Here is a 14,107-nt window from a genome sequence, read left to right as displayed (position 1 = left end):
TCGCCTTCCACCATGATTGTAAGTTTCCTGAGGCTTCCCCAGAAGCTTAGCAGATGCCAGCATCATGCTTCCTGTACAGCCAGTGAAACCGTGAGCCAATTAAACCTCTTTTCTTTATAAATTACCCAGTCTCAGGTATTTCTTTATAGCAATGCAAAAACAGACTAATACAGATGGGATGGAATGGGATAGCTTACTTTTAAATTGTATATTAACATAATATTTAAAAAGGAAGGATAATCCATAAAAGAGATTAAATAGTTACCTACGAGGTTGGGAAGAAATAAGGTAGATGGGTAGACAAGACAGGGATAGAAGTTTATAGATTTTCTTTTCAAACGACATGAATGTTTTATATGTAGTTATGCAATATTTTAAACATTTAAATTCCTAAATGTCAAAAGCAAAATTTAATAAATGAACCTGCCTAATCAAGTGGGTGGCTTAACTGCACAGAGAAGATTTATTTATTTCAGGTAACTTTAAAACATGATTTGGCTGGCTGGGCACAGTGGCTAACACCTGTAATCCTAGCACTTTGGGAGGCCACGGCAGGTGGAATGCCGGATGTGGCAGTGTGCGCCTGTAGTCCCAGCTACTCTGGAGGGCTGATGCAGGAGAATTGCTTGAACCCAGGAGGTGGAGGTTGCAGAGAGCCAAGATCATGCCACTGCATTCCAGCCTGGGCAACAGAGTGAAACTCCTTCTCTTAAAAAAAAAAAAAAAAAAAAACAACAACAACAACAAAAACACATGATTTGATTGAATATCTCCAGTGCATACATATAACTACTGTCTTCCTTGCTTTCTGTTTTGATACAAACACTCTACAACTTCTATTTTCAGCTCCAACTCCACTCTACTATAAACTCTTATTCAGAAAGCAACATTTATGCTTTACAAGCTGGTTTCACATTCGAGTCTAACAACGGGTAATGCTGGAGGGAGAATGCAACGTCAGAAGAAGGTACTTGATTCTCATAGTCAGCTTCCTCTTTTCTTCCTATCTGCATGTAATTTCTGTGAGTATCACACCAGTGATGCAGCTTCATCCCAGCTGCAGCAGTTCCTTCCTATACTGGAGCTAGCTCCAGTTTGCAGACTTTCCAATATTTGTAGGACCAGCTTTACTGTAATCCACTTCAGAGATGCCAGCAACACTGCTTCTGCCCGTCAGAAGTCTGAGTCCGAAGTCAAACACCTAGACCCCATCACCAGCCAAGATGCACTTCCTTCTCAGGTGTTTAAGTTCCACGAGGCCTTTCCTCTGAGCTTTTATCTTTTAATAATTCCATCCTTTTGCATTTGTTCCCTCAGCTGCTTCTCAAAGTTGCTACCTCTGTGATACTTTAAGAATTGTATTTGTATCTTTTCAGAAAATCTTGTATCTAGTCTATAATTCTTTATTTCTTTTCTTTTTTCTTTTTTTTGAGACAGAGTCTTGCTCTGTCACCCAGGCTGGAGTGCTGTGGTGCAATCTTGGCTCACTGCAACTCCCGCCTCTGGGTTCAAGCAATTTTCCTGCCTGAGCCTCCCAAGTAGGTGCCACCACGACTGGCTAATGTTTTTGTATTTTTAGTAGAGACAGGCTTTCACCATATTGGCCAGGCTGCTCTCAAACTCCTGACCTTGTGATCCACCTGCCTCGGCCTCACAAAGTATTGGGATTACAGGCATAAGCCACCATACCTGGCCTTATTTTAAGAAGTAAAATGATTCCTAATTGCACCAAGACTATATTACATATTATGCATATAAATTATGCACATAATATATGTTACATGTATATTATACATACCTATAAACTTTTTTTCCTAGAGAAAACAAATTACATCAATGCAATTAAGAACCAACATTTTGGCTGGGTGCAGTGGCTCACACCTGTAATCCCAGCACTTTGGGAGGCTGAGGAGGGCAGATAACTTGAGGTTAGAGTTTGAGACCAGCCTGGCCAACATGGTAAAACCTCGTCTCTACTAAAAATACAAAAATTAGCAGGGCATGGTGGTGAGCACCTGTAATCCCAGCTACTCAGGAGGCTGAGGCAGGAGAATCGCTTGAACCCGGGAGGCGGAGGTTGCAGTGAGCTGAGATCATGCCACTGCACTCCAGCCTGGGTGACAGAGCCAAGACTCTTGTCTCAAAAACAAACAAACAAACAAACAAACAAAAAGTCAATATAGGCCGGGTGTGGTGGCTCATGCCTGTAATCCTATCACTTTAGGAGGCCGAGGCAGGCAGATCACCGGAGGTCGAGAGTTCAAGACCAGCTTGACCAACACGGAGAAACCCCGTCTCTACCAAAAATACAAAATTAGCTGGGAGTGGTGGCACATGCCTGTAATCCCAGCTACTCGAGAGACTGAGGCAGGAGAATCGCTTGAACCTAGGAGGCGGAGGTTGCGGTGAACCGAGATCACACCATTGCACTCCAGCTTGGACAACAAGAGCAAAACTCCATCTCAAAATACAAAAAAAAAGTCAATATATACTTATACTTTCTTTTATAAATACAGTCTCTGCCGGGCGTGGTGGCTCACACCTGTAATTCTAGCACTTTGGGAGGCCGAGGTGGGTAGATCACAAGGTCAGGAGTTTGAGACCAGCCTGGCCAACATGGTGAAACACTGTCTCTACTAAAAATACAAAAAATTAGCCAGGCGTGGTGGCACGCGCCTGTAGTCCCAGCTACTCGGGAGGCTGAGGCAGGAGAACTGCTTGAACATGGGAGGAGGAGGTTGCACTCCAGTCTGGGCAACAGAGCGAGACTCCGTCTCGAAATAAATAAATAAATAAATAAATAAATAGTCTCTGTTAGATAATTCCCTGAAAGGCCTAGATAGGTGACCAACTCAATGATGATGAGCACCCATTGTACCATACTGTGGTCTCCAAATATTATTTCCCATGAAAAGGAATCAAGGCACCTAGGAGAAATGGATGCTTCAAGGTCTAGAACAGAAAATGACAGAAAAAACAGCAAGGGAGAGAGCAATGACTACTACAGACTCAAACAGAGGGACACAGACACACACACACACATATACACACACACACACACACACACACATACTCCTCTCATTAGTCACCTCTGAAGAATCCTAAGAAATTAACTCACTGCTCTAAAAATTGTCAACTAAAGGGAAGGAATCAAAATTGAACTGACCTTTCCCGGATGAACCGTAGGTCAGGGTAATCAAAGAATTGATGAAGGAAGCTTTCTCTTTCTATTTCAGTTAAGAAATAAAGAGGAATAATAGAATTAAAATGTCACTATTTTTCAAAGCCCTCATGAAATAAGCAATCTTGGCAGTGATCATTAATGGCCACTAACATCAGAAAAAAGAAAGACAGCCAGACACCATATGCTTCCTGATGAGCATACACATGGACATATGGATCAAAGTATTCTTACCCTTCTCCCGCAATGGAACCAGAACCTAAACAAGCCACTATGTTTCATTTTAATTCACAGTTTCACAAAACATAGAATCAGCATGTTAAATGACTTTATGGAAATTATCAGCAAAATTCAGAATAAAACTAACTCTTTTGAATATGCAACCCAGTTTATGCAACGAAAATGTTAAATGGGAAAAAAAGGAAAGCAAGAGAAGCAAAGGGGTAACTTGAGATTAATTAAAAGATAGTTTTGAGGCAAATCAACCAAATGTACTGTGTAGGCCTTGTTGGATCCTTATGGAAACAAACCACTGTTTTAAAAAAAAACCTGTAATAATTAGATCCATTTGATTACTGCTTAGATATTTGATAATAATAAGAGATCATTAAGCATTTGAAATTTATTTATTAATTTTTTTTTTTGAGATAGGGTCTCACTCTGTCACCCAGGCTGGGGTGCAGTGGCGTAATTATGGCTCACTGCAGCCTCCATCTCCTTGAGTGCAGGTGATCCTCCAACCTCAGCCTCCTAACTAGCTGGGACTACAGGTGCACACCACCACACCCAGCTTGCTTGCTTTTCTTTCTTGTTCATTCTTTCGTTCGTTCTTTCGTTCATTCATTCATCTATTCATTCGCTCAGACAGGATTTCACCATGTTGCCCAGGCTGGTCCTTTTATTTTTACATAGAAATTCATATGGTAGTTATGTTTACAGAAAAAATATTTTATTTAAGTACATGCCAAAATATTTACAGATGAGGCCGAGCGCGGTGGCTCACCCTTGTAATCCCAGCACTTTGGGAGGCCGAGGTGGGTGAATCACCTGAGTTCAGGAGTTCGCAATCAGTCTGGTCAACATGGTGAAACCTTGTCTCTACTAAAAACACAAAAATTGGCCAGGTGTAGTGGTGGGCGCCTATAATCCCAGCTACTTGGGAGACTGAGGTTGCAGTGAGCCAAGACCTCGCCATTGCACTCCAGCCTGGGCAACAAGAGCGAAACTCCGTCTCAAAAAATAAAAATTAAAAATTAAAGATGACATTACATAATGGCTGGAATTAACATCAATGTAATCTAGTGGTTGGGGGTAATCAGAGTATGCACAAAACAAGAGTTGATGGCTATTGATCTAGGTGATGGGTCCACGGACGTTTGTTATGTCAACTGTTTCTTTGGTAATGCTTGAAATTATCTACAACAAAAAGTTTTTAAAACTTTTCAAAATCTCCAGCTATGAACTCTCTTTAGAGCACCACTCTAACCATGGATGATGACACCTCTACAGTCTCACAGGCAATGCAAACTCAATCACATTCAAAACCTACCTACCTCCTACCCTCTTTATCATGATCTCTGTGAAAGGCACCATCCAGGCAGTAAAACATCTCTCACCTTCCACACCCAGTCAGGCATATCAAGTTCTCTCTGGGTGGTAACTTCCTTTCCTTATTGCTACCATGCTAATTCAGCTCCCACTACCTCTTGCTAAGTACTGCCTGGTTTCAATTCATCCCCCATATGACCTCTCTACTCTCCATCCTTACCAAATGCCCCCAGCAGCACCCTACTCTCATACCACATTTCCTACCTCAACCCATGCATGCCCAGTGTCAACATTTAGGATGTCTATTGGACTCCATCTCTAGTTTAACTTCTTCCTACTATGTTTCTGTGACAGAAGCAGACTAAAACATAAACGTACTGAAAACTAATTGATCACATGGAGGTAATAAAGAAGCCTCTTAAACTTGTCCTTTGGATTAGAATCCCTTTAACTCTCATGTCCTATTATCATCATTTCATGTCATACGAATATCCTACCTGGTTGACATTTATTTATGCTACTTTACATTTGAGGATTATTTATGCTACTGTATTTTTTAGTTTTCTGGATTGAGCATGCACATGTACTACTATGAATATGACTAATGAATATCTAGGATATCTAGGATAGCTACATGTGACACGATAGGTGTCACATGTAAAGCAAAGTGACATGACACAATGGAAGACGGAAACAAAATCATTTGTATTTAGAAGAGAACTTTCAGAGGACTTAAGTGCTCAACACTGTAACCTACATAAATAATTATGTTTCTTTCTTTAAGGGTGGTTTCACAATTAAATAATTAGAAAGTTTATCTCCCGCAGCAAGCCTGTATGTTTTGGCCTTTGATAAGGTTCACATCAGGAAGAATTGTGGATACTTTCCAAACTACAAAAACAGGTATTTTAGTCAGTAGTGGCTATGTTCATTTAAAGTGAACCTTAAATTCCTGTAGCTCTACCAAGGAACAAAAAACTAAAAATTCAACAGAAAGTACAGAAATTAACCACGTGATTACTAAAGAGTCCTGAAAAACATAGCTAATAATTGCTTTTCCCTAACCAGATTTAGTTCTTTCCCAGATCTTCTGTTCCAAGTTAAGGGAACTGCTTAGAGGAATCATCAATGAATCATGAGCCAAAAGTAGACTAATACACTATACTCAGCACAAGCTGTAGAATTAATCTCAACATGGCTAACCCCCACTGGAGTACTATAGATCATGCATGATAGATTTGACATCTAGATTTAAGAAGCCAACAGAGATGTTCTACATGTGGGTTACAGAAGTTAGAAAGAAAATAAAAACACCATTGGACCTCTAAATCCAACACCTTGGACAATGCTACAAAATGAGGCTTTAGTTAGCTGGATATGGTGGCATAAACCTGAAGTCCCAGTGACTCAAGAGGCTATGGTGGGAGAATCACTTGAGCCCAGGAGTTGGAGACTGCAATGAGCTATGACTACATCACTGAACTCCAGACTGGCTGACAGAGTGAGACCCTGTCACCACTACTACTACTACTACTACTACTACTACTACTACTACTACTACTACTGCTGCTGCCGCCGCCGCCGCCGCCGCCGCCGCCGCCGCCGCCGCCGCCGCCGCCGCCGCCACCGCCACCGCCACCGCCACCGCCACCACCACCACCCCTTCCCCAAAAAATAAATGAAGCTTTCAAAGTAACACCCTGTAGAAAAGACGGCTTTCTTAAAAATGTAAAAACTTTACAGATCAAAGACATGGAGTCTTTCATATGTATCATTATAGAGCTTATCATTAAAATAGAAAAAAAGTGAAAAACTGAGCTTGAAATAAAAATCTCATTGTCAATACACAGAAAAGTACAAAGAAATGAAATAATGTCAAATATAGAATAATGGTTTCTCTGGAGGAGATTGGAATGTGGGTATGCAATCAAGAGTTTCTGGATTGTCCCTGTTTCACTGTTTAATTTCTTAAGGTGAATTATTCATTATTCTTTATATTCCTTTTTAAATGTTATATAATTTTATAGATCAATTATCTAATGTTTGGCTCCTTTTAAAGACCTCCAGCATTTTAGGTTGCCTCATCAATAGTTGGCAAAAGAGGTTAGGCATGGTAGCTTACACCTATAAACCCAACACTTTGAGAGGCCGAGGTGAGTGGATTACTCGAGGTCAGGAGTTCGAGACCACTATGGCCAACATAGTGAAATGCCACGTCTACTAAAAATACAAAAATTTGCCGGGCATGTTGGCACACGCCTGTAATCCCAGCTACTCATGAGGCTGAGATAAGAGAAGCACTCGAACCCAGGAGGAGGAGGTGGAAATGAGCCAAGATCGTACCACTGTCCTCCAGCCTGGGGAACAGTGCAAGACTCCATCTCAATTTAAAAAAAAAAAAGAAAAAGAGGCTGGGCGTGGTGACTCACACCTGTAATCCCAGCACTTTGGAAGGCCAAGGCAGGAGGATCACGAGGTCAGGAGATCGAGACCATCCTGGCTAAAACAGTGAAACCCCATCTCTACTAAAAACACAAAAAATTAGCCAGGCGAGGTGGTGGGCGCCTGTAGTCCCAGCTACTTGGGAGGCTGAGGCAGAAGAATGGCATGAACCCGGGGGGCAGAGCTTGCAGTGAGACGAGATTGCGCCAACTGCACTCCAGCCTGGGCGACAGAGTTAAGACTCCGTCTCAAAAAAAAAAAAAAAAAAAAAAAAAAAAGAGCTGGCAAAAGGTTCAAGACGTAATACACTTACCTGATTTGACTTTTCTACTGTACTGCTGGGAACCTCAGTAGTGTCCTTCACAAAAAAGTTATCTATGATGTGTCTCTCTGCACATTCTTGGCTGCAAACTGGGCATCGAATGACTCCAACTGGGAAAAACAAAATTACATTCTAAGTTTTAATACAAATATACTGAGTACTTAACCAACACATCCCATTCAAACTGTGACTTGGTTCTTTTTCAATGTCCATTCTTTTTAAATTCATACCTGCTGTCACTTAAAAACAATTGTCTATGTAAATATACTGATTTTATCTATACATCACACATGAAATACTAAACGATGCATAAATTCTTCATAATTTTAAATGAAATGCCTCCCTTCCCCCACATCACCATGGGCTAAATGCTTTTACTGTTTAGCAACTTCTCTAGCAGTGGTTTTCCAACAGAAATGTACAGAACCATATGGGAGATTTTCAAAAGAACAAGGAGCTCAGGTTTTCTCTAGAGCTACAAAATGAGGATTTCTGGAAGTAGAACAGAGACATGCTCCTTTTGTTTAAAATCGCCACAGAGATTATGAAACACCATTTCCTTTTAACAAATGCAAACAGTATTCCTTTGAACAAAAAATAATAGTCTTTCGTAGTGCTTGGTAAAACAATAAATAATAACAAACGAGTTAAAACGGTAATATAAACTTGATGCCATATAATTTATACTATGGAAGACTGCAGTAAGGTTCCCAGATAGATTTTTTAATGAAATGCATAAGAACAAACACAAAGTAATCCAAAGGCCAATTTCATTTGTATAAACAAATAACAAACAAAAATTTAATTTAAAAAAATTTTTTTACAATAGCAACAAAAATGCATTAAGTGCTTAGAAATAAATTTTAAAAGATTGTGAAGGTTATTGTGCAGGAAAATATTAAGCTATATTTAAAAACATTTTAAAATATCTAAATCATGAAGAAAGCATGTTCATGATGGTAAAGATACCAATACTCCCACAACCATATCTATAGATTCAATGCAGCTCTAGTAACAATCCCAAAGGAAATTTCCATAGAATTTTGACAAGCTGAGGGGACATGCCTCCCAACTAATAATACCTACTATATATAAAGCTATAAAAATTAAAATGGTGTGATATTTTGTAAGGCTTACATAAATGTACACTTTATATATATCAGATGTTCACTAGAAATCAGTGGGGAAAGGGATGAACTTTTCATGTTGCTGGAACAATTATTGGGGGTGGGGAATGAAATTAGATCCCTACTTTGATCCAAAAAATATATATATTTTTTGAGTAGATTAACAACTATAAGACTTTCACAAGAAAATGTAAGAGAATATCTTTGTGACCTTGGAGTACAAATTTATTGGAATAAATTTTTAAGCAAGATACAAAAAGCAAGAGCTATAAGGGAAAGATTAATATATCCACCTTTGTTACAGTTCTTTGTTACAGATCTACAGCTAGTGAAAATATTACCATGAACAAAATGAGAAGACAAGCCTTAAGCTGGAAGATCTATGTAAACACACAGTACTGGCAAAGAATTAATACTTAAAATCTGGAAAGATGTCACAATGCATTTCAGAGAAAAGAAAGATGGAGTAAACCTAATTTTCATTATGCCTCCAGCTTCACACAGCTAAGAACTCTAAACATTCTACATAAAACATTAAGTGTTACCCCCATTTTACAGATGAGGAAACTGGGTGCTATGACTGGCCTGTGGTCATACAACCACTAATGACATGTCATGTGCACACTCTACATGGTAAGTATTAAAATGGAGATAGAGCATAGACTTTAAAACTGTACAAGACCTAGATCAGCCCTCTTCATTGATTGCTCTGTAACTCCTTTTTTTTTTTTTTTTTTTTTTTTGAGATGGAGTCTCATTCTGTCACCCAGGCTGGAGTACAATGGTGCAATCTTGGCTCACTGCAACCTCTGCCTCTCTGGTTCAAGCGATTCTCCTGCCTCAGCCTCCTGAGTAGCTGGGATTACAGGCATGCATCACCACACCCGGCTTATTTTTGTATTTTTAGTAGAGACGGGGTTTCATGATGTTGGTCAGGGTGGTCTCGAACTCCTGACCTCATGATCCACTGTGCCCAGGCTCGATTGCTCTGTAACTCCTCCTAATCAATCTTTTTGAGCCTCTGTTTCATCTTCTGTAAAACAGTAATAAATGATAATCATGATGATAGTTATCCTATTGAGAACTTGCTGTGTTCTAGTTATTGTGCTCAATATTCCACTTCCATTAGAACAACTCTGAGGCAGGATTGTTGTAAGGATTTTATATGAGTAAATGCACAGAACCGGTCTAGCCTAGGTTGGTACCTGGTAAACCTGGGCAGTAACCCCTGTACTGTCCAGCTAAAATCAGATGACAATAGCTAGCTCTTTCTGAATCAGGTAAATGAGGACCAGCACAATCTCATCTACACTGACTCCCTCAAAGTATGATCTCTAAGGCTACAAATAAATTCTGAGTCATGGATATACCTCTGCCTAATAAGGAACAATTGAAACCAAATGTTAGTAAATCCCAAATTTACATCTCTACCAGAACGTCATTCCCAAGCCCCAGGTGTATCAGTTTTTCCAGTAATAGAAAAACAAAGCACTACATATTACACAGTAAATACAATCATGAGGTGTATGACATGACGGGTTTTTTGTTGTTGTTGTTGCTGGGTTTTTTTTGTTTTTTGTTTTTGAGACAGAGTCTCGCTCTGTCATCCAGGCTGGAGTGCAGTGGTGCGATCTTGGCTCACTGCAACCTCTGCCTACCTGGTTCAAGTGATTCTCCTGCCTCAGCCTCCCAAGTAGCTGGGACTACAGGCACCCGCTACCATGCCTGGCTAATTTTTTGTATTTTTAGTAGAGATGGGGCTTCACCATGTTAGTCAGGATGATCTTGATCTTCTGACCTCGTGATCCATCCATCTCAGCCTCCCAAAGTACTGGGATTACAGGCGTGAGCCACCTCGCTTGGCCACTGCATAATGTTTTTTTAGCCAACAATGGATCACATATATGTCAGTGGTATCATAAAATTATAATGAAGCTGAAGGCCGGGTGTGGTGGCTCACATCTGTAATCCCAGCAATTTGGGAAGCTGAGGTGGGTGGATCACTTGAGGTCAGGAGTTCAAGACCAGCCTGGTCAACATGGGGAAACTCTGTCTCTACTAAAAATACAAAAATTGGCCGAGTTCAGTGGAATGTGCCTGTAGTCCCAGCTACTCGGGAGGCTGAGGAAGGAGAATTGCTTGAACCCAGGAGGCAGAGGTTGCAATGAGCCGAGATCGCACCACTGCACTCCAGCCTGGGCAACAGAGTGAGACTCCATCTCAAAAAATAATAATAATAATAAATAAATAAAAATAAAATGGAGCTGAAAAATTCCTATCACCTAGTGAAAGCTGCGGTAATATTGATAATATTGTAAGTGCAATGCATTACTCATGTGTTTAGGGTGATGCTGGTATAAACAAGCCTACTGAGCTGCCAGTCATATAAAAGTACATAATTTCTAGGCCCCCTTCATATGCACTCATCACTCACTACCTTACTCACCCAGAACAAATTCCAGTCCTTCAAGCACCACTCATAAGTGCTCTATACAGGCGTACCTTATTTTTTATCTTTTACATTGTATTTTTCTAGGTTTTAGATATGTTTAGATGTACAAATACCATTGTGTTACAGATGAACACTACAGTATTCAGTACAGTAACATGCTGTACAGATTTGTAGCCTAGGAATAACAGGCTGTACCATATTCTCCTGGTGTGCAGTAGGCTATACCATATAGGTTTGTGTAAGTACACCCTATGATATTTATACAATAAATTGCCAAAATTGCACCACCATGCCTGGATAATTTTATATTTTTATGAACAGACAGGGTCTCACTATATTGCCCCGGCTGCTCTCAAACTCCTGGGCTCAAGGGATCCTCCTGTCTTGGCCTCCCAAAGTGCTGGGATTACAGGCATAAGCCATGGTGCCTGGCCTTATTTCTTTTTTTTCCTTTTGGCAGGGGGGAGACAGTCTCACTCTGGTTGCCCAAGCTGGAATGCAACAACATGATCTTGGCTCACTGCAGCCTCCACCTCTCAGGCTCAGGTGAATCTCCCACCTCAGCCTCCTGAGTAGCTGGGACTACAGGCCTGTGCCACCACACTCCACTAATTGTTTTGTATTTTTAGTAGAGACAGAGTTTCACTATGTTGTCCAGGATGGTCTCAAACTCCTGGACTCAAGCAATCCGCCTATCTCAGCCTCCCAGAATGCTGGGATTACACGCATAACCCACCACACCTGGCCTCTTATTCCTTTTTTCTACAAATGAAATGTTTCAAGCTTTTGGGTTTTGAGATGTGAATATGATTTGTTATCTCCTTTCTGTGAAGTTTTAGTTTCTAAACCTAAGCATAATGCAGGGCTTATGTTTTGACATTATGTGCTAGGAATGGCTCGTACTTCTTTGACTGCCCAGCTCCACAAAAGAGATGTACGTGGATTTAAAGTCTCTTATTACACACGGTAGATCACAACACAAGTGAGTTAAATGACAGGATCATGAGATGGATCACCACCAATCTGGCAACTTTATTCCAACATCCACGGCAGACAAGGGAAAAGAGAGATATATATATATATATAAAACCAAATAGTGCTGTCCGTGGTCCTGTCAATACCACTAATGGTTTTGACTCCTACATACATAACAAAAAAACAAAAAACAAGTAAATGCTATCTACAAGAAATCTACTTCAAATATACAGAGAGAGGTTAAAGGAAAAAACAAACAAACAAACAAACAGGATGCTAACAGATACACATTCAAACAATAAGCATATGTACAGGGCAGTGCTCCAGGTGGCTTTGAATCAAGCCAGTTCCCTGCTCTGCCCCACACCTCTGTGTAACTGTATAATATACTGGGAATGAAGCATCCTGAGACAAGGAGGAGCTGGTTGGAAGTGCCTCAGTTTCTGTTCCTGTCATTCCCTCCACCCTCAAACAGGATGTCCTCTAATCTTTAGCCCAGTGAATCATGTTGCCCTTGGGACATAAACCTTCTTTCCTGGGTCCCCTAGCTGTGGTCCACAGACTATCCACTCTGGGCAGCTTTCCCAAGCCTTGAGGGACTGATTTGCAATGAATGCTAGGCTTCTCCTGTCCCTTGCTGCCCATCTGTGGGTAATAAAACTGGGCTTCATGTAAGTTGTTCTGCTTATGAATGTTTTGACTCACTGGACTCAGGCAAGTAGTAAAAATGCAGCCCAAGATATAGTGAGCTAAAATGGTAACTAGTACACAGTGAACATCCTTCATAATATGAAACCAGGAGGACTTAATAATGCTCTCAGACAAAGCAGACTTCAGAACAAGGGCTATTTACAAGAGATAAAGTGAGAACATTGAGTAATGATAAAGGGGTTAACTCATCAAGACATAATCCTAAATGCATATGCATCTAATTAACAGAGCTTCTGAAAAAATAATGTAGAAATTGATACAGCTAAAAAAAAAAAAAAAAACCTGACAAATCCACTCCATTTGTTGATTTCAACTCTCCCCTCTCAGAAATCAATGGAGCAGTAGACAGAAAAATCAGTAAACACATAGAAGACTTGAACAAAAGAATCAAACCTGATCCAACTGACATTTAAAAAAACAATCTGAGCAGGCCAGGCGTGGTGGCTCACGCCTGAAATCCCAACACTTTGGGAGGCCAAGGCAGAAGGATCACCTGAGGTCAGGAGCTGAAGACCAGCCTGGTCAAACCCCGTCTCTACTAAAAGTACAAAATTAGCCAGGCATGGTGGCGCATGCCTGTAATCCCAGCTACTCGGGAGGAGGAGGGAGAACTGCTTGAAGCCAGGAGGCAGAGGTTGCAGTGAGCTGAGATCATACCACTGCACTCCAGTCTGGGCGAAACTCTATCTCGGGGAAAAAAAAAAAGAAAAGAAAAGAAAGAGAAAGAGAAAGAAAAAACAATGTGAGCAGAAGGCACATTCTTTAAGCATGCACGAGATATTCACAAGATATAACATATACAGGAAAATAAAACATGTGTAAATAAATTTATAACTAAACCCACACAGGAGGCCGGGCACAGGGGCCATGCCTATAACCCCAGTACTTTGGGAGGCCAAAGTGGGAGGATCACTTGAGCTCAAGAGTTCCAGACCAGCCTGGCCAACATGGTTAAACCCTGTCGCTACTAAAAATACAAAAATTAGCCTGGCATGACGACAGATGCCTGTAATGCCAGCTACTCAGGAGGCTGAGGCAGGAGGATCGCTTGAACCCAGGAGGGAGAGAGGCTGCAGTAAGCCAAGATCGCACCACTGAACTCCAGCCTGGGCAACAGAGTGAGACTCCATCTCAAAAAAATAAAAAAAAATAACAAAAATTAGCCAGGTGTGGTGGCATGTGATTGTGGTCCCAATTACTCAAGTGAGTTGAATGACAGGATCAAGAAGCTGAAGTGGGAGGATGGCTTGAGCCCGGAGGGTGGAGGTTGCAGTGAGGCGAGATTGCATGGGTGACAGAGGGTGACCCTGTCTCAAAAAATACATGAATAAATAAGTAAAAATAAAAAT

At 40.8% G+C, this 14,107-nt stretch overlaps 1 protein-coding gene across 2 annotated transcripts in view; it reads right to left on the bottom strand.

Annotated features, from left to right (window-relative positions):
* Positions 1–14,107, bottom strand: part of TRIM24 (tripartite motif containing 24) — a 123,302-nt gene that overhangs the window by 71,822 nt on the left and 37,373 nt on the right. For both annotated transcript variants that reach the window (XM_015134934.3, NM_001260835.1), the window contains 1 exon segment: positions 7,485–7,603. In XM_015134934.3, the coding sequence (XP_014990420.1) occupies positions 7,485–7,603 (119 nt within the window).

This window comes from Macaca mulatta, chromosome 3, assembly GCF_049350105.2.
Source record: "Macaca mulatta isolate MMU2019108-1 chromosome 3, T2T-MMU8v2.0, whole genome shotgun sequence".
Lineage (NCBI taxonomy): Eukaryota > Metazoa > Chordata > Mammalia > Primates > Cercopithecidae > Macaca > Macaca mulatta.
This window is presented reverse-complemented; position numbering and strand designations above follow the sequence as displayed.